Source organism: Protomyctophum bolini, assembly GCF_963924005.1.
Source record: "Protomyctophum bolini genome assembly, chromosome: 11".
In the NCBI taxonomy this organism is placed as follows: Eukaryota; Metazoa; Chordata; class Actinopteri; order Myctophiformes; family Myctophidae; genus Protomyctophum; species Protomyctophum bolini.
In genome coordinates this window covers 24,938,766-24,960,527 of record NC_137872.1, presented here as the reverse complement: position 1 = coordinate 24,960,527, position 21,762 = coordinate 24,938,766, and the positions used below count along the sequence as shown (strand labels likewise).

General features: G+C 41.4%; 1 protein-coding gene across 2 annotated transcripts; it reads left to right on the top strand.

The window, feature by feature from the left end:
* Positions 1 to 735: 735 nt before the first annotated feature.
* On the top strand, positions 736 to 20,409 carry ndel1b (nudE neurodevelopment protein 1-like 1b). 2 transcript variants are annotated; one of them, XR_013964891.1, is made up of 10 exons: positions 736 to 852; positions 5,510 to 5,606; positions 12,371 to 12,524; positions 14,771 to 14,919; positions 15,205 to 15,341; positions 15,477 to 15,644; positions 16,095 to 16,186; positions 16,363 to 16,511; positions 17,735 to 18,006; positions 18,037 to 20,409. XR_013964891.1 is itself a non-coding variant. In XM_080776109.1 (9 exons), exons 2-9 carry the CDS (start codon positions 5,521 to 5,523, stop codon positions 17,823 to 17,825), a joined length of 1,026 nt encoding a protein of 341 aa, XP_080632235.1. In that variant the 5' UTR covers positions 736 to 852; positions 5,510 to 5,520; the 3' UTR covers positions 17,826 to 20,409. The 2 variants fall into 2 exon arrangements, 1 of the variants encoding a protein (XP_080632235.1); XM_080776109.1 differs by having other exon boundaries at positions 17,735 to 20,409.
* The last annotated feature ends 1,353 nt before the right edge of the window (positions 20,410 to 21,762 follow it).

Here is a 21,762-nt window from a genome sequence, read left to right as displayed (position 1 = left end):
AAAATATGAAGTGAAATAAAAACATTAAGATAATTAACAAATACAATTCTAAGCATGAAAACATAAAAATTGTCTCAACAAATGAAAACTGTGAGAAAATCAAAAGTACAATTTCAGGTGCTTATAATAATTTCCACCAAAATGTATATAAAGGTACAGGTGGGGTGAGCGCGCCATCTTGTGGTCACCGACCATAGAGAAGCATATTTTTTTTCCTTTTTTTTCTCCATTTCTTTCTTGAAAACATTAAAGTGAAGGTAACACGTTACAAATACAAATACATAAATAATTAATTAATAAATAAGCAATAATAATAATAATAATGATGATGAATGATGATGATGAGATTGGTCAGAAAATACACTTTTTCATATTTTGTGTTGATAAACATAAAAAATAAACTGTGACGTTGAGATTTTTTTTTAATCTCGGATTCCGAGATAACATCTACTTTTGTTCTATTTCTATCAGCCCTGGTGGTGCGTTCACACGGTAGATGAAACGACGCAAAGAAGCGTTGTGATTTGATTTGGAGGAGCTACATGCATCATTGCGTCTTTGCAACGTCATGTCGCTGGCTTCCATTGACAATGAATTGTAGACTGCATCCTTTGGCAGTTTGGCTTTCATCTGCCCGTGTGCAATCTGACGTAAACGTGGGTGTGACTCAGACTGACGTCACCGCGTCGGAAGTTACGCCTTTCGGAGAGTCGCGTTGGCAGTTTCCTAAAAACACCACAGACAGAATAATGAAGATGAGATCACGTCCAACAGAGTAGAAGAGAACATCAGAGATGTGTTGGATGTATTAACGAGCTCCAAAAGGCGACATACAGAGAAACACAACAACAGGTACAGAACCAAACATTTAACACTAATATGTTTGATGTGGTTAGATGTGTTTTGTTTATGTGATTCAAGCCGATGACAGCTAGCACTCACAGAAGTCAGCGGGTCATTGTAGAAGCGTCGATTACCTTTTGATGTGGTGACTGGTGGTATATCGCCAGTTTTCGCCACTATAGAGACTTTGCCATTTCATTTTTGTTGTCCTGCTCCTACACGACACGTCAATAACAAATAATACATAATGATGATATTGTAAACATGACAGTACAGCTGTCACATTTGCTCCTGTTCCGTTTTATCATGACTAAATGGCTGCATTTCTCTATCGTTTTGAGGGTTAAATTCGTTATGTATAGATGGAATTTTGGCTGTCAATTAAATCACATTAGAATGATGGATTTGTCCCCGATTTACACACTGTATATTGAATTTGACGAACCTGCTGCAAGAAATGGAATAGCATAGCAGCATAATGTCTATCGCCAATAGCACACATTGCTATGAAAGGCCTGTGTGGACTGTCCCACTGCGGACCACCAGACATAAGGTGATTAGGTAAACCCAGGTCAGGTGGACACATTCACAACACTATGAGGTGTTTTGGAAAGGACCTGTTCCTGGCCTGGTTGGTGTATTAAATAAATATACATTACAATACAAGACAATTAAGTGACTGCAGTGCAAACCTGGACTCTCTGAGTCCACACATCTGCAGTGTATTTAAAACGGCACGAGAAGGCCAGTTAATTATAATAATAAATTAATAAAGCTGCATTTATACAGCACCTTTCAAAACCGAGTTACAAAGTGCTTCACAGGACAGAAAAACACATCACACGACAAGAAATGGAGCCAAAAAAAGTAGAAAATACACAGCAAAGCAACTGTAGGACAATTGGTTCAAATATAACAAACCTTCTTCACAACCATATCCAATTTACAATTTAGGCATTTAGCAGACGCTTTTAATCCAGAGCGATTTACATTAAGCAAGAACAAAAAAGCATGGGAATACATCACATAAAAAGCATTTATCATGAAACATGCGTAAGCTAAGAAAGTAACAGTGGAATATCTATATAATAACTATACATATATACTACTATGCTATACATATTTACCTGTGGTATTTCCTTGCAGCATTGGCACTCTTCGTCTTTTGACATCATAATACAATGGCCACATGTGCACCTTCAAAGTCAAAGTAAAATAATTCTATTAAAACAGTAACAATGACTATCTTGCCAAAACGTTGTATATAAAGAAGGGGTCGGCAACCTTTTTGACCTTTTCTTGACAGTACTGATTGTCTACAATGAATGGACATTTATAACTACATAAATAAATGTGTCCATAAAACAAAATAAATACATAGCTGTTCTGTTGATTACTTCATATCTATATGCTTTATGCTGAGAAACTGGTTAGCTGAGGGCCAGGCTAACGTTGCTAACATTATCATATACTGTAAACATAATTTACATTGACACGACAAAATCACATAGCCTACCAAAACAGAGAGAGATACGTAAGATTACCTACATCACTAAAGCATACTACATCGCTAAAAAAAAATTTAACCGATTTTGCACAGATTTGAGTGTGCAGAGCCTCCCCTTATTTTTTTCATATCTAAACCATTGACTCCAGCACCTCACCCAAGTCTTCTGGCAGATGAGCAGTGGCTTTTTTCACAGCTAGTCAAGGTAGCAAATGGGTTCATCTGTTCTCCAGCTCTAATATAATGGGTGGGTATAGCCTTGATACAAGACTGTCATATATTATCTAATGAATGAATGAATTTTATTTTTTAATGACCGTCTTGATCCAAGGCTAATAATGGGTGGGCTGAGAGAGTCATTCATCTGATCACTATGGAAACAGCAGCAGCCTCTTGTTTGGTCACTTCTGTAATCAATGGTGTTCTAATCAATAGTGAATAATATATAAATTAGGCTAGGTGTTTTTTGTTTTGTTTTTACATTTTAATGCTGGCTTCAGTATAATGAAAGGAAATACCCCTGACATACCCTTTTATGATTAAAGCTCAAATATTCATAAATTGCTGATGAAGGCGTAACACAGAAACTTCATCAAAAGGTGGGTTTGTGGCCTAATGCATGTCAAAATGGGGGTACTTGGTCTGCATATCTTATCAAATGATTTATTTATTGTAAAGTAAAGCTCAAATATTTAATTTGCAACTTGGGAATATTTTCTCTCTCCACCCGGATGGGCCTCTTTTGTTTCCTGTGTATTTCTGGTGGTGATTCCCAGAAAAGTATGAGTCTGACACGTGAGTTGGATGCCTGTGTTCCTAGCGTCAACTCAGAGGAATGTTGAAGGGGAAACAGGAGCTGTCCTGTCTCTCTCACGCCTCCTCCTATAGTCTATATACACAGTGAGATCTGGGGTGTTAATCTAACTCAAAGTGTAAAGAAGTGTCGTGATTGCAAATAACACTAGCACATCCTCTAGTCTAGCCTATGAACAAGACCAGACCACAGTGATATTCTGTTGGATTTGATTTTATTTAGATTGGCAAATGTGGTGCCAATCAAAATGCTTCGATAACAATTGGTTTATTTATGGAGATTTCCTACAAGTGCTTAGCTGAGTTGGTTGACTTTAAGACTAGAGTTGACCTGGCTGGTACCACCAGGTCCACTGGTTGCCTCTGACCTGTGTGCTAGAAATCCCTCTGAGCTGCTGTTGGATTATAGTTGGATAACAGTCCTAGAAGAACCACATCAGTGTTGAGCTTTGCGGTTGTATTTATGCCTCACACGTTGCAATGCACACTCCACACAATCCACATGTTGAATTGTGTCCAAAAAACGCTGGTGTTTGTGTGTTCCTGTTCCATGGAGCTCAGATTTAAAATAATGTTAAATAGCAAGCCAGATTAGCGAAACAATCAAAGTGGCGTTCTCCCTACGCAGGATACAACATGAAAAGGCTGTGGCCGGAACTTCAGTTCAGGCCAACATCAGACACAGCTTTGATCTACGTGATTTTCATTAGCCTCACTAAATGAATAGCGGTTGATATAAAGCAAAGCACGGTGGGTCTGTTGCCCTCATGTCACAACTTTGCCAGAGAGGATGTTAAACATTTTAATGAGGAGGTTAGTGGAACGCTTCCCTGGCATTGGAGCTCTTTCCCCTCCGTCACATCCAGGAAAGCTTGCAGAGTACTACTGCTCATGCTGTAAGTAACGAAGCTCTGATTTCCAACAACGGGCTTTGTCATCAGAGGCTGCAGTCATTGATTCATAAGTAATTTAGGGGGGAATGGCCTCAGAGTTTTGGTTATCCATGCCCACTTGGGACTGTAGCTCACTCGGGGAAACTCAAAAGGAGGCCCTAACTGTTAGTGATTAGTGTATGTATGTATGTATACCATGGGAAGTTAGTTACAGGAAATTGGTTCCAGTTCTGGGCATCTACCCTAGCCTATACTCTAATCTGTGTCCATTTTCTTTGTGGATGATGATATGGGATTGGCATCACCCAGGAGATCAGGCCAGTAGTCTGTACGAATACCGGAAGACTCGACCCGGGGCGAGTTCTCTATTTTCTTTTCTCCGGAAAGTGAAGAAGACTCCCCAAAAGGGGAAGAAATATGGCCCCGAAAGTGAAGACGACTCGATTCCGAGCGATTCGATGCCGATGGAGAAATCCCACATAGTTAAATTACCTCATAGTCATGCTGCATGCGCTGTTGGTCGATGAAGAATTATAATCCAAGGTTTGTCAATCATATTATGGTTTATGGTTGAAAGTAAACCATAATAAGTCAACTTTAAGAAGAGATCTGCAGTCATTGTGCTGCAGACAGTGCAGAGTGCATGAGAGCAGCTCCGCTTGCTAATTGAGTTGATATTTGCGCAACTTCACTGCATGGCATTACAGTAATTAGTTATTTGCCAACACCTGCTCCAATATAGGCCTAAATCAAACTTTATTTATATAGCACATTTAAAACAATAGAAGCTGACCAAAGTGCAGGCTCCACAAGGTTCTCAGCGAAATGGCGCATCGATAAAAGTTGGGATTTCACTAGTGGCATTATTCAGGCAATACTCAACAGATTGTTATAATTCCAAGTGATCTATAATCTGTGAAGTTTATATTTTCATTTGGGTGTAAGTAATGTTTTTATATGACTTATCAAACATGGTAGCCTATATTTAATGTCCACTGAGCTGTGGTGCGCTTGCCTACACTCTCTCAATGAAGTGAAGAAAACTTGCCAGAATGTGAAGAAGAGTCGCCCCGGGTAAAAGTGGCGAGTCTTCTTGTTACCGTCTGTACCGCCTAAGGATGGAAATATGTAATGTCTCACATTTAACGTCTGTGTTGAACTAAGTTTGTCATGTGTCTGAAAAATGTAAACCTAGAAAAAAAAAATAGATCGTTGGCCCACTAATTTTTCATCCCTCTACAGTCTACACCAAATATCTCACAATGCATCACGTTGCAACGGTCGGATTGTGACCTTGTAGATCTGCTATTTTCGTGGAATGTTTGCCTATCATGACATGATGCCCAGAAATGGGTTCAAGTGGTTAGCATTAGCCTTCAGTCTATTATTTACGCTCTTTGTAACGTGTGAACACGTCCATAAAGCTGATTTAATGTTTCTTGTTTACCTGTAGGCTGCCCTACCATGGACACAGAGATGATTCCAAAATTTGCTTCAAAGGACGAGGAAATTGATTACTGGAAGTCTTTAACCCTCAAATATAAGCAAAGGTAAGCTATGTAGTAGTATGCCTATCAGAAATCAAGTGTATTTTAAGCAAACCTATTGTGGCATGAAAATGAACAGTTAAAAAAAACTATTATATCACTTATTTAACATTTTATAGCCGTTTTTACTGCTGTAGTATCAACTCATTTCACCTTTTTTACCCTGGGGAGGGTTCTCTGTGAACAAATTGTCTTTTCCTGGAACATCCTGCTTCACATTCACACACACGCGCACACACACACACACACACACACACACACACACACACACACACACACACACACACACGTCATACTGTTGAACAGCAGCTCCTTCCAAGGCAAAATGTTGAACTTCTCTGTTAAGCTCTCTTAATTGTACTGTGTGTGTACCCCATTGTTGTGGGGTACACATTCTGTGGAAATCACGGTGCCTGTTGGTTACATAAGGTAGTGGTTCTCCACCTTTTCAGGCTGCGACACCCCCCCCCCCCCCCCCCCCCAATATGTGAACTGCGGTCGCCCAAATCATATTTGAACTGGGGACCGCCTAGACCTAGAATGCCTGTGATCATTTAATTATACTTCGTAAATTTTCATGTATCATAAGGCATAGATAGCTTCCATCGTTTCCTTGTAGATATGAAAATGTGCGCCATAAATGTGATAAATGCTCCGTTTGTACTCACCCATTAAATAATTCCAAAGACGTGGAGTGAAATATGGTCCTCTAGTTTTATATCCATGTGAAAGTTCTGGCACAAAACGCGTATTTAGTGAATTATCTCCACTTTTTCAAGAGATGCACACGGACATCTTTCTCTCCGGGCGAGGGGGACACAGACACAAACACAGACGTCATCACCAATTGACCAGGGAAACGCAAAAGTTTGCGGTCACACAATTGGCAGGTGCTTTGCGATAGGTGCTGGGTAATTAATCACACACCTGCCAATTGTGTGACTGCAAACTTTTGCGTTTCCCTGGTCAATTGGTGATGACGTCTGTGTTTGTGTCTGTGTCCCCCTCGCCCGGAGAGAAAGATGTCCGTGTGCATCTCTTGAAAAAGTGGAGATAATTCACTAAATACGCGTTTTGTTCCAGAACTTTCACATGGATATAAAACTAGAGGACCATTTTTCACACCACGTCTTTGGAATTATTTAATGGGTGAGTACAAACGGAGCATTTATCACATTTATGGCGCACATTTTGAACCCGAACTGAAATTAACCTGGGTGTTCTATGGCTCTGTATGTGAAATACTGTGCATACTGTATCTACTATACAAGTGAAAAGGTGTACCCATACTCATTCTTCATGCTCTATCTCCGACCGAACCACACTTTTACCACACATCTCTATATGCAAAATAAATTCGCCACCCTCCCCGAACTGACATAGCCTATTTTTTAGCCGTTCAAGTTTCTTATTTACTCTGCAAATATTACTTTTATGAAAATCACGATCGAGCCAGCAGATAAACGGGTGCCACAACACGCCGAGAAACAAGGAATTTAACCACGCTACTTGCATACACTGCAACTCGCTTACAATTCGCAAACCTGGCAACACTGCCTGCCTCTTACGTCACCAGCTCTGCTCCTCCTGGCCTCCGTAGTCCGTCGCGCTCACAATCTGTCGCAGCCATCTTGCTTTTCTTTTGGATGGGCGAGTGGACATTTAATGCTAATAAATTAATTATAGGTCCAGCAAGCAAATCATGATGGTCTGATTGTGCTCAATAGGTCACAATAACATTCCGAAATTAGGTGTTGTGTTTTGTATGGCATTTTCCCCAGTAGTAGTTGCATATCTATCTCAGCTTTTGCCTGATAGCACACATGCTAACGTCAGCAGCCATAGCAACATACAGTGTGCGCAGACATAACATGAGTTGTTTACAACACAAACACACGGCCTTTTCACCACGCAATACACACAACAGCTCGGGAGTTATTAAACCGAACGTGGACGCTGTTTCAGTGTTACATTTGCTGCGCATATCGGAATAATTGTAACGGCATGCATGATAAATGTAACAACGCTAAAAAACACCATTAAACATATCGTTTTCACCTTAAAGCTATTACATTTCATTGAAGCAACTCCTTAGCATTGTTTTCATACCATGGATGTGATAAGATAATGTATCAAACATAAGGGAAATATTAAATAGCATCGGGTGTACCAGTTTGGCCATTTCTTTTTTTTCAATGGGGCAATACATTGATTAAACAAACGTTTGATTGATTGAGTTGTACAACGTTATACAACCCTAAACTAATTTTAGAATACACTACACAATACAATACAATTTTAGAACATATTTTGCACGTTCCATTTTTTTACTCAGAGATCCCTTTAGCTACACATGTAATATTTCCAGGCAACGGACCTACACATGTCAGCTACCATAAACCACTTCAAGTTATTAGGACGAAATAACTGACAGGAGTGACGGTGCTGTGCTGTGAGTAAACTAATAGGGGAGAGCCGCCAAGGATGTAACATTTTGCACGTTTCATTCTTTTACTCAGAGATCCGTTTAGCTACACATGTAATATTTTCAGGCAACGGACCTACACATGTCAGCTACCATAAACCACTTCAAGTTATTTTTTTTAAAAAACAGGTCGGGAGTTATTCAACCGAACGTGGACGCTGTTTCAGTGTTACATTTGCTGCGCATATCGGATCAATTGTAACGGCATGCATGATAAATGTAACAACGCTAAAAAACACCATTAAACATATCGTTCTCAGCTTAAAGCAATTACATTTCATTGAAGCAACTCCTTAGCATTGTTTTTATACCATGGATGTGATAAGAAAATGTATCAAACATAAGGGAAATATTAAATAGTATCGGGTGTACCAGTACCAGTTTGGCCATTTCTTTTTTTTTCAATGGGGCAATACATTGATTAAACAAACGTTTGATTGATTGAGTTGTACAACGTTATACAACCCTAAACTAATTTCAGAATACACTACACGATACAATACCATTTCAGAACATATAATATTGGCCAATATGTCAAATATGTAAATATTACATATAATGGCATTGAATGGAAGCGGACCATTTGTAACACATGTTACAAATGACCCGCTTTTGCAAGTTTTCTTTGCAGTTGCTTACAGACCAGAATGAACGTGAATTCCGTCTAAACACGATGCAAACTAATGAAGAACATAAGCATGAACACATCCATGTGGATTTTTATTCACCAACACCAAAGACAAAAATTGTACCACACATATACTCCAGGTGTAAAATTAGACGCATTTTGAAGGTAAACACTTCAAACTTCAAACTCCTGGCCACGTAGAGTACGTTGCTGTACACATACTGACGCGATGGCGTCATGGTGGCGTTGACCAATCAAGATATAACGTCCATGTTACAACCGTGAAGCGTTACAACCTTGGCGGCTCTCCCCTACATTTGTTACTAACATTAGGTTGTGGCGAAGTAGACACGTGGCCAGCAGATACTGTGTTTTGGACAAACAGGCTAGGTATTGGTGTTGATTTGGGTCAACTGGACAAACAGCGTGGTGTTGTTTTGTGTCTGTGTTTGTGTTGGAGCGCCTCAGTGTGGCCGTACAGGTCATGTGCAACCTCTTCCACAGAGAGATGGAGACACTAAATCTCAGCTGGACAAACATGTTTGCATGCATGCATCGCTGCCTTGCATGCTGTGTGCTACTGTTGAGTCTGTCACTTACTTTGACTGATTTATGGCATTGTCTTTCTGTTAAAATCCAACTATGTTAATTTAAGAACTCTGGGCATATAGGTCATTGTTTATTCACTGTGCACACGTGTAGCCTATTGTATGTCAGACTGTATGTCTGTCCCACAGTCACAATCCTTTAGTACTTAGGCTGTGGAAATATTCAGGACAAAACAATGGTACATTTCCAATAACCCATTCGTTACTACATGTGGAGTCAACTCCCGCCATTTATTTCTTCCCATAGTGCGTGGCAAAGTCGCTCTGGGATGAGTGCGCGCGTAGCGCGCACGAAATTCTAGTGTAACAACAAGAGCCGTTCTAGGGCTAGGGACCGCCCAAAATAATCCCATTTGAACTGGGGACTCTCCAGTCTCCATCCTGACAAGGAGTGGAATTGTAGGAGTCTAGGCATTATATTGACTCAGTTAAATAATATTGTGAAAACTATAACCCCTCATATTTGATAATTCCGACAACGTTTGACCAGTTGTTTTAGTTTGTCGATTACGTTTGATGCAATAATCCTTGAGGGTTGAGAACGAGTGACATACGGTATCCTTATTAGGTTCACTTTTACAAATCGGGTTATGCCATAATGTGTCGTATATCATAAGTGGTGCTCTGTTACGCATTTGACCCTCCATTGTTTTTTTATAAAGGGAGTATTTGTTAAATGTGGTGTTGCTTTCCACATTACGTTACTATTACAAAGATTTTAAGTCAAATAAAATCTAGCAACTCTTAGTAGGTATCTTTAAAGTGTTTAAAAGTTACTTGTAACTGATCTTCTTGCGTACACATTTTTTGGTAAATTTGAAGATCAATAGATTAACCAATTTGCTAGTTTTTACTATAGTATTCACTGCTCCAGTAATTGTCTATTTTATTGTAAGGCTTGGATTACACTATTTACACTATTATAAACACTATTTGAGAGCTTGTTCTATGTTTGACATGAACTGCTATGACAGCCGTATTTTCTATTAACCTATGTTGTTTCCTTCATGGTTGACACTTTCCTGTTGTAGTTAGGACCTTTATACCTGCATGTGTCTCAGATGCAAAGAGAAACATGGCAACAGGGGGTTAACATCCTGGAGGATTTTTAAGTATTTCCTGCTGCGGGTACACATGGAGGAAAGAAAACATCAACGTGTGGAAAAATAACTCCAAGGCTGTAGTTAGCCTTGGTTTAACTTGCATGTTTTAGTTATGTGACAGTGGTCACATGCACTAATATAATGACAACCTTCTCGATTTGAGCATATTTCATGTGATTACTGTGTGTATGGGCTGACTGGGCAGAGTATTTTTTTATTATTATGGCTAATAAATGTTACTGAGATACAGTGTATTTGCCTATTACTTATGTTATGTTTAACCATTTTATCTATATACTATTCAAAAATAGCAGACCTAATTTCTTAAAGATTTTGAACCATTTGGAACCTTTTTGCCTATAAATATACGCCCAAAATAAGGACGCCAGGGTGAAATTGTTAAACCGCATTTTTGGGCAATTGTCATTTTCACGAATGGAATATTCACACATGGTGTGTCATTAAAACAGAGAGAATGAGGCGGTTGTAGTGGGTAAAGTTGAACCAGAGTGTCATCATGATGCCCAGGGTGCTGAGGAAGCAGCCTCCATGCTGCCGGTATTTGTGGAATGACCAGGCACAAGTTGCACAACAATCCATTCACAAATTCCACCACTACTCTCTAGGCTAGCATAGCATCAGATAAACTGATGTCAGAATTAATAAAGGCCTCGGGTCATTATTTAAAGAAATGATCTACACAACCTGAACTTACGCAACTAGTCCTACCTCTCTTATCTGTTTGAGATATTTACTCAACTAGGCCTATATTTGTCCAGTGAAACTGGCAGAGATGTTTTCACAGGGCGTTTCACCAGACTGGGGATTACATCTAGTGTTTTGATGCTTCAGACCCATCTGTGTTCTATCAGTATGGTGGACCTTTAACCTGTCCATTAACAGAAGACTCATGCAAACCTGTTTCTTTAGAACTGCCATGTACTGTAACTAGCTGAACGTGCTAGCTCTCAGCTCGGCTGTCTCTTCAGAGCTATAAAATTCAGAGTCAGACTACTTGTTTCAACATGCTGACCCGCACAGCGGTCTCTCTTTGAGGGGGTGAAGGCTAAATACAGCCTAGAGGTGCCTGCAAAATAAATCATATCAAATAGGCTCTGTGATTCTGGCTACTGTGTTCAGTCTGTGGTTTTGTGGCTAACTGTAGAGCTGAAGCTACCAGAATCCGTGTGTAACCCTGACTCATATTACACACAGACAAAAGACATCCCTCGTTCTAGAGCTTGCCACTGATCATTTGAGGTCATTCAGGCAGTCAGAGCAGCGGCACAGAAAGGCATGAGGCAGACTGGACAGGTTTGCTGGTATGAGACTTTCATTGTTAATGTCTCTTCCCACTGTGTGTTGGACATGTACCGATACCCATAACTTGCATCCCAATCCGATACTAGTGTCTAATCTAGGACAGTGGTTCTCAAAGTAGGGTCCTGGGACCCTCAGGGTTCCCTGCAGAGTTTCCAAATGGACCTTACTCGGAGAATTATGTACACTTATTGTGTGTGTACTGTACAATACTTGATGTACACTAAAAATCACACTCGTATGAAGTGAGGGGCGCTCTTATCATCGTACATCATCACTTTCCGGCCAATCACTTTTGGTGTTCTCACTTTTCTGTCCTCAGTTTTTATCCTCAATTTTCAGCCTAAGCCAATCAAATCATCGCTATGGGGTACACACAATGCTGGGCATAGGAGGGGCTAGTGCCCCTCAAAACAATAATCAATTAATAATTGTTAGTGCTAGTAACAATGTAATTAATACAGTAAGAGTATATCGGAATGTCATAGACTGGCATACTCGCTGATACCAGCATTTTAGGCAGTATCGCCAGCTTTTCCGATACTGGTACCATATTAAACAACTCTACTTTATGTGTGTGTGTGTTAACGATGTACGTTTCATCATGTCTCTGATTGGTCCAGCTACATGGACTGCCAGGAGGAGCTGCAGGAGTTCCAGGAGGGCAGTCGGGAGCTGGAGGCTGAACTGGAGGCCCAGCTGGGGCAGTCGGAGCACCGCCTCAGAGACCTGCAGGTGGAGAACCAGAGGCTGAGGAGCGAGGTGGACAACCTCAAGGTACAGACCCTTTTAAGTGTTTGTCAGGGTGGGGGTCCCAGTTCAAATATGATTATTTTGTGGGGTCACAGCCTGAAAAGGTTGAGAGCCACTATGCATAGTGGCTCTCAAACTTTTCAGGCTGTGACCCCACAAAATGGTACTGTACATTAGATTAGAACCAATGCCAGATGTTTGGGTCTGATCCCAATTTTGGAGAGTTTTACTCCACCAAATTACCAATCACCAACGGTTTTTGATGAGACTGTTAATATACCGTATCAGTCAGCCAGTTGAAATATCAATAAATATAAACACTGAAACTGAAAACTGAACTGAATTTCATTTAAACAAGCAATGTGTCACTTGCCAATTAGCTATAATCACATTGGCTGCAAAATTGCTAATTGCCATACCATAATGTCGCCAAAGAAGTCAAATGATGATCGATATATCAGCCATAACGATATATGGGTATTACTGTACATGCATTGAAACCTGGGGCCCGGGCTGGTCTCTGTGTCCGTGAACCATTGAAGCCTGGGGCCCGGGCTGGTCTCTGTGTCAGTGAACCATTGAAGCCTGGGGCCCGGGCTGGCCTGAGTGTCCTCTGTGTCGGTGAACCAGGGCATGAAGCCTGGGGCCTGGGCTGGCCTGAGTGTCCTCTGTGTCAGTGAACCAGGGCCTGGGGCCCGGGCTGGCCTGAGTGGTCTCTGTGTCAGTGAACCAGGGCATGAAGCCTGGGGCCCGGGCTGGCCTGAGTGGCCTCTGTGTCAGTGAACCAGGGCATGCCCTCAGGTAATCCTGTCGCGTCCTGTACAGTAATAGGATCAGGATGTCAGGATCAGGTGAGAGAAAATAGAAAACTAGGTTTCTCTTAACGATGGAAGCCAGGCTGGAGTGGCCATCCCTGTGAGCAGAGCCGGACCCATATATCTGTGTTTTTTGATGACTTCGGTATTTGCAAATTGCAACAAGTTGTGAGCTTTTTAGTTTATTTTGTTTCTTATTTAATTTTAACTTAATAAAATTTGTTTAAATTGTTTGTAATAATAATATTGTTTTTATGAGGAATGATTGAGTCCAACAACAAGATTTTGGTATGTGGAGAGTATTTTTCCCCCCCCCCTTTTATAATGATTACACTTAATACATATGTCTGGATATGTACGTACCACTAAACCTAAAATATCTGTCAAAAGATTGGTAATCGCTGGGCTCGGACGATCTCAATTCGCAATCGGCATCGGTCTAAAAAAGTCAGGCTTGGTGGGGCTATACTGTGTGAGCCTAACTGAAAATATGCTAAGATAGCAGCACGCAACATTCTCTTTTAACCAGCCCCATCATACATCTATATGGGTTCTCCATTTCCACCTGCAGAAGATGGAGGCTTGGCCTGGAGGTTTTCACATGATGCTAACATGTGAGTGTGGTATGCGTCAGAGAGTTGTGTGAACAGTGTGTGGAAATGAGAGGCATGAATCATGCTGTCCTGTCTTTGTGCCCCACGGGGGGCCAGAGCTGAGGCAAGCAGCCCTGCGTTTAACCCTGCACTGACCTCCCTAACGTCAGATGAGCAACACTCCTAGTGATTAAGCTCTGTAATAAGTTCATAATGTGAAGGAATGTTTTTACTAGTAATTATGGGCCCTATTCACTAAGCAATTTTTCACTCTGGAGACCTCCTCTAGGGTGGGAAAGATGTGGTTATAACAGGAGATGTGTTTATTTAACCAGTAAAACACATTGAGACTAGAGTCTCTTATGTGTGTGACTGGCCAAGAGGCATAAATGGTACACGGCTCTGCCAGTAATAACAAATGCAGGACAATAACAATGACAGACCTATTAAACACTAAGTATGCTAATGACGTGTATACACGTCTTTAGAATCAAAACCACGGGGTGCCTTGGACGTGTACAGACGTCTGTAAGAGCAACAACATTTGAGACGCAGGAGCGGTGTCTGGGAAGTGTGTCCATGACAAAACTCTCACAAAATCGCTAAAGCCAAGTTGAGTTTGGTCTGCGGGACGTTCCACGACCAGGGCCCAAAATGCGCAAGGCTTCTCTTTCTAGCCTCAGATGTTGATGGGGGTCCGACAAAGTAAGTCAAGCATTATTATCTTAGTTTGAGGGTTTTTTTCTCTATAACTATATGCTCTTCTTCATCCATGCCACGGTTTCACTTAAACCCCTCATTTCCTCTCTTTCTCCCTCACTCTAACTCTCACTCACACTCATTCTCATTGTGCCCATCACAGGAGAAGTTGGAGCAGCAGTACGCCCAGAGCTACAAGCAGATCTCCGCGCTAGAAGATGACCTGGGGCAGACTCGTAGCATCAAGGAGCAGCTTCACAAATATGTCAGAGAGTTGGAGCAGGCCAATGATGACTTGGAGAGAGCTAAGAGGTCAGGGACACGTCTGGCTCAGTCTTTTGTGTTTTATAGCAGCCGCTTCAAAGGATGTAGATGCATGCATAGACTTGTTAAAAGATTTAAGGTTACGGTTAAAGTTGAAGATTTCACATGACTGTATTGCAACTCTCGTCATTCAGTCCCTATAGGTCTTCATCGCCGCCTATGAACTGTCCAGTGTTTAAATTACATGCATTACATGTTCGTTTCCATCAGACTTTGTGCCTCCACATTGGTATGAAGTTAGTTGCTCAGTCTCACCCCGTCCTCTACATTCAGGGCTACGATAGTGTCCCTGGAGGATTTTGAGAGTCGTTTGAATCAAGCCATCGAGAGAAATGCATTCCTGGAGAGCGAATTGGATGAGAAGGAGTCCCTCTTGGTCTCTGTGCAGCGGCTGAAGGATGAGGCGCGAGGTATGACGGAGACAAAGCATTACCTCCTCTGTTCAATTAAAGTGCTGGAGAAATGTGTGATCCAAAAGAAGCACCCACTTTCAATTCCTTGGTTCATGTGGTTAAGTGGTGGCATCTCATGCGTTTCTCCTGCAGACTTGAGACAGGAGCTGGCGGTTCGGGAGAGGACCACAGACAGGATGTCGGCGCCCAGCTCGCCCACCTTAGACATCGACAAGATGGACTCTGCTGTGCAGGCGTCCTTATCACTCCCCGCCACACCTGTAGGGAAGGGCTTAGAGCACCCCTTCATCAACTCAAAAGGTCTGCATCTCTCTTACTGCTTCTTTGAAGCCGGGGCAGGTGGGCCTGTGTCTGATGTATTAACCAATTTAGAACTGAGGCCGATTCTACAAATGCCCTCTATACCGGTAGTTATAAGGACCCCTCCCCCCAAAATATGATGGCCGCTGACTCCCATCTGAAAATGTTGTGTGCCCAGAAGAGATTTGTGTTAACATTTTTAAAATTATTAAATCTTTTTCTAAACCCACACAAAAAAAATCTAAAATAGCAGATGTACACACAGCTTTCACATGCTGTTAGTTTGTATATCTGCTATTTTTAATAACCACTGTTCTCTAAAAACTGTGTGTACTGTTCTGTTTTCTTCATACTGTATGTTGCTATATAGCTAAAATGACACGGATGCTTTCCCAGTTTTAATGGTTTAATTAACACTTTTTTTCACGTGATCTGTGTGCCTCATTCTAGCATTGACCAATGGCTGTGGCAGCAACTCTCTCACCCCCTCCGCTAGAATCTCTGCTCTCAACATTGTCGGGGACCTTCTGAGGAAAGTCGGGGTACGTGCACTACATTCTTCTCAATTGGATGGATTTAATTTACCTGTAGTTCTACCGGTGTTGAACTGTTTAAACACGTCACCCTACTTCGAATTACAAGTAGGGTGACGTGTTTTGCTGTCTACATGATGCGTTATGTTAAATGTTTCCTAAATGCACCATTTACTTGTCACCAGGCGCTTGAGTCCAAGCTGGCTGCCTGCAGAAACTTTGCCAAAGACCAGGCAGCGAGAAAGAATTACAACAACGCAGCCAACGGCACACTTCTCAATAGCAACGCCAACAAGTTCTCCCACTCGCTACACACCACTTACTTTGACAAAGCGTGAGTCCCGGCTATAGTGTCCCTGTTTGATGTTTGATTTGGCTTTAGCAAGTGCCAAAGTTATATATACAGTAACATGTCACCCCCACAGCAGATGTGGATTGAATACCGACGCGTATTCAGTGATGGAAGAAGTGCTCTTTTTACTTAACACTTTCAGGGCTTTAAATTGTTTAATCCAATGATCAGCTCTGCTTAATACGCTAAACCCGCTATTTGTTTAATGCCTTCTAATTCGCCGTTTTAAAATAATGAAAAAGAAATAGCGGATTTGTCGTGGTCCTGGTGTCGAGGCCGTCGTGTTATGATGACGAAACCGGAAATCATACTTCTGGTCTGGTCTACAGGGCTTCGGGCGGAATGAGCTCAATGCAAGTGAACGGGGTGGTGGTTGGACTGCAACGCGCTGTGCAGGCTGTTCTCGTTTCACTGCAACGCGCTGTGCAGGCTGTTCTCGTTTCACTGCAACGCGCTGTGCAGGCTGTTCTCGTTTCACTGCAACGCGCTGTGCAGGCTGTTCTGTGTTCTCGTTGGACTGCAACGCGCTGTGCAGGCTGTTCTCGTTTCACTGCAACGCGCTGTGCAGGCTGTTCTCGTTTCGCATTGTCATGGCGCCTGTTTCTTCTCACAAACAACAAACCATTGGACTATATTTTCGTCGATCAAAGCGGCAAATACTTCGACGTATGCTCTTAAGGTAATAAGACAATCTAGGCAGCGTAGATATTGGATTAAATAGCGGGAACGTGGGTTAAGTTTAAATGGGGCTGAAGTGGTTAATGTACTGTATGTTTTGTAATACTAATCAAAATATAAAAAGTAACTAGTAAAGTTTTCAAATAATTGTAGTGGAGTAAAAAGTACAATATTTGTCTCCGAGATGTAGTGGAATAGAAGTACCGGTATAGAAAACACTAAGTAGGGTAGTAAATATTCCTGAAAAGTGTACTTGTGTGGAAGATTTATTTCCAAGGGGAAACAACATCAGAGCAAAATAAGGCTCACTTTGAATAGTGGGTTCTGATTCGTCACTCACAACTCTTGGGTTAGTGAAATCGAATTCAAACTGAAGAGTGCCAGACCCAATCTGACCAGGGCATTTTTTTTCCTGTTGCAGATTCGTCTGGTTTCCAGTCTAGGTACAGCACTTGAGTAAATGTACTTAGTTACTTTATACCATTCAGTGGTATCGCTGCGTTCACACGTGTTTCTATTGCTCTCAGGACTGTAAACGGGCTGGACCCCAGCTCCCTGACCTCCATGACGTCATCCAGAGCTGTGTCTCCACCCAGCATGTTGCCTCTCAGTGTATGAGCTACCTGAATCAACCCCAGACTAGAACCTCTGTAGGAAGCTCGTCCGCACCCCTCAGAACCAGGGAACGCGGGGCACTTAAAAGACCATGACATTGTGTGCATACCGTCTGTGTGCATCTGAGCGAAAGATGTGAGTGTGTGTGTGTGTGTGTGTGTGTGTGTGTGTGTGTGTGCTTAATGTGTGTGGCACGCACGTGTGTGAGAGAGAGACTTGACTGCACAATGATATTTTATTGATTCTAAGTATTATTATTTTTTAATTATTTTTGCAGCTCGATGTTCACCTGCAAGCACCTGTGTGCAGAGTAGTGTGCATTCATAGATGCTCTTTTGTGTGTATATCTACCACACACAGGCATGTGCCTAAGCTGCAGTGTACTGTTACCGCGCCGTACTGTGCTTGTGTCGGATGCGAACACAGACGCGTTGCTCCCTAGACCTCTGCTCCGAGATGGAACAATTATATTAACCTGGTTCCACTGCACATCTGACAACTACTACAGTGTATATGTGACAAAGGTCCTGATTTGACCGCAGCTTTCTCTTAACCTCTCCTGTACTTACATTGCACAGATAAAAAGCTCATTTTCTATTTAGAATGTGTTGTATTTAAAAAGGGATATGTTCAAAGTAACTAAAACCTAAATCTTACTGTATGCTTTAAGATTCAATAGTTCTAGTTTGTTTGCTTGCACAACCGTGTACAGTGGGTGTGATGCGTGGCATATCGGGGGCAGGAATAACGGCCACTATATCCACAGGCATGGCTGAAGTGGATGTTCGTTGTTCAAAGCCCCAATTCCTCTGCTTATTACACAGTAATATCTTATGTCAACGAACAGTAACTCGGAGAGTGACTAAATGGATCCGCAATGGTCCGTATGGTTGCATTTGTTCACTCTTAGAGTAACAGTACATTAACGCTGATGATTTGACTGTTTATGATACATGTATTTGAAAGCAAGTTGGGACACAAGTGTCCGTGTCGATACATCATTTGCTTCCATCTTCTCGTGAAGATGTGTTCTCCTCGACAGATGGTCATTGACGTTCAGGGAATGTTTGTTTTGCCTTTTTTTGTATATATGAAATGTTAAAACATTTTTCTATTTTTTTTAATATCTTCGGATGACAGGCATACTCACCTCCATTCTGACATGTAACTAGTTATCGATTAGTAATGTGAGTGGTTGAGTTTGGCTCCGGAAACCTTTCACTGTATTCCAGTCCCACCGAATTAACCCCTTAAAGGAGAATTCTATACTAAAAGGCTTTCTTACCTTTCTTTGTAGTTGTTACGTCCCCACCAAAGAGGTCCAGGTGTTATTTTGTGCAAAAGCTCCTTATTGGCTGTTTCCCCTACCATAAGCCCTAAATGAATTGCATTGAATTGAATGGGGCTATGGGGTGTTGTGCTAATTCGCTTATTTCCATCGCTCAAAATTATAATTTCTTTGTATATATCCTCTCTTCATAATGTAAATAATATCCCATGCGGCACACTTTACTACTTCTTTCGATGGAAATAAGCGAACTAGCATAACACCCCATAGCCCCATTCAATTCCCATTCCATGCAATGCAATTCATTGAGGGCTTATGGTAGGGAAAATAGCCAATAAGGAGTTTTTGCACAAAAAAACACCTGGACCTCTTTGGTGGGGACGTAACAACTACAAAGAAAGGTAAGAAAGCATTCTAGCATGGAATTCTCCTTTAAGACCTGCTGAGGCCGATTCTACAAATGTCTTCTAAATCCTAACAGTCTTCTGAAAAACTCATGTTTCTATGTCAGTAGTTCTCAAACCTTTTCATTTAGAGGACTCCCAAAATTATATGTATTTGGCCACCGACCCCTTAAAGTTTTGCACAAATTCTCTTGATTTTCAAAAATAGCAGATCTACAAGCTTGTATATCTGCTATTTTTGAATAGCCAAAATATAAAATAATGATTTTTAGCTAAAATGCCACGGGTGCTTTTCCCTGTCTTAATGGGTCAATCAATCAAACGACAGAACTCTTGTCTTACCAAGAGACAGTCTGTCAGCTTTGGGTGCCGTTGTATATTTTTGGTGCGTCATCGTGGCCTTTGTTCCATCCAACACTTGTTTGTCGATTAACATTGTAAACTTGTCGATTAACATTGTAAACTTGTCTAGGTCTGACATGCCTCGGGTCTTCGTGTGCATTAGACATTCTATTTATTGCCCTGAATTGTCTGCTCCCATTGACACATCTCTCCTAAAACCTCAAATGGTGTCATCCCCCCTACACCTTCCATAATTTGGAAGTATAATTTGGAGGTTTTAGTCCAGACTCCAATCTTCTCGGTTATTTCACAGTTATGGGGAATTCCTTTTGAGCACTACACCAGCCGGTTGCTAAAGTATGTTTAATGGTGTACATAGGTTTGTAAGGGTTGTAAACTTTGCCTACCACATTTGTACATACTGACATTTGGCATCAAGGTCCTATTTATTTGAGATTCTGTATGGCATGTTGTAATGCTCATGACTTTTACAAGCGTACAATTGTTTGTCAACTATGTTTGAATAAATAAACGAGATACAGTAAAGGTTAAACATTTAAGTTTTCCTTCATTCAGGATCAAAGACCATACACCCACCGCGAAAAAACTCGTTTTAACCTTATCTTTGTGTGTTTATCTGTAGACTCCTTGAGCCATTGAATTATACAGAGTTGCGCCATTCAGGGGTCAGAAAACGGTGCTCGAGCATGCAGCCCTGTAGAGTGACAAGCTGGAGTTTGAAATCCATTGTTTTCAACGAGGGCGGTGCAAATATCAGCAATTTTAGGCATGTGTGCAACATGACAACTGTTTTAAAGTTGTACAGTGACTAAAGTCTCTGTAATGTTTCTATTAATATAAAGGGATTTAAGATCATTAAAGCTGGGCTGGTGCCTGAGTCCAGTGCATTCTGCCAACTTCCGGTCCAGGACTTTGTCACTCTTCGCAATGCTCTTCGCCAATAGAATCTATGTAGACCATTGGACTGGCCCCATGAAGTGAACGGAGATGTCGTAAGACTCGTAACTGTCGTACTTCAATGGCTCTGGACTCATTCATGTTACTTGATTAAGTTAACCAATCAAAAACATATCCTCTCCGATGCCTGGGGTGGTGTGAAAACATCAAAAGCTACAGATATTCTCCTTTCTGCCACTAGGGTCAATAGCCTGGAATACCAAGCCTTTAGCTGAATTCCAACACCCCAAATCTCAGCGGTGAAATTGGTGACCTGCTGAAATATGTGACAATCGTGTAGAGTAGATGTCATATAACGTCAGTCTCCCAACATAAATCATTGCATTTTGTTTATTATCAGAGTTCAACCTAGCAGTATTTAGGCCACATATTTAAAGACCTCCATGTACGTTATGTAAAGTCCACGAGATGGTCACATATTTTGGCTGGTCACCAGTTTCACCATAACACTGGCATGCTGGAGTGACCGAGTGTGAGAGAGCGAGTGGCAGAGATTGTGGGTATTGGAATTTTGCTAATGGGAAGTTGCACCTAGTTAGCACCTTGCTGGCAAGATGGCAGCGGTGTGCATAAGGTAAATATAGGGTATGGGATGAAAGAATTGCGTTTCCAGTATTGCAGAATGCAGATCATCAATAGTCTGGGAATAATATCAGTATAATGTCAAATCTGGGAATACATTTCTTCACCAATGTGTTTGTAAAGGTGACTACTAACATATCCCACATTGGTTTATATTCAACCACCCTAGCGTAATCTTTGACAGCTGCTGAAAGTTGGGGTACCATCAACAGCCAATATGCAAAATGCTCTAAATTTCATTATGCTTTAAATAGCATGTGACGTGTCAAACTAGGGTGTTTTCATGATTTTGAATCCATTCCAAGCATTAGTTTTGCACGAAAAACACTCCTTGGGCTAAAAACAG

What these genes read in the sequence shown, in the direction of transcription:
- ndel1b (XM_080776109.1), top strand. Translation starts at nt 5,521, where the DNA reads ATGGACACAGAGATGATTCCAAAATTTGCTTCAAAGGACGAGGAAATT. An exon ending in GACTTGGAGAGAGCTAAGAG is followed by an intron (nt 14,920 to 15,204) that starts GTCAGGGACACG and finishes CTCTACATTCAG; the next exon opens with GGCTACGATAGTGTCCCTGG. An exon ending in ACCACTTACTTTGACAAAGC is followed by an intron (nt 16,512 to 17,734) that starts GTGAGTCCCGGC and finishes TATTGCTCTCAG; the next exon opens with GACTGTAAACGGGCTGGACC.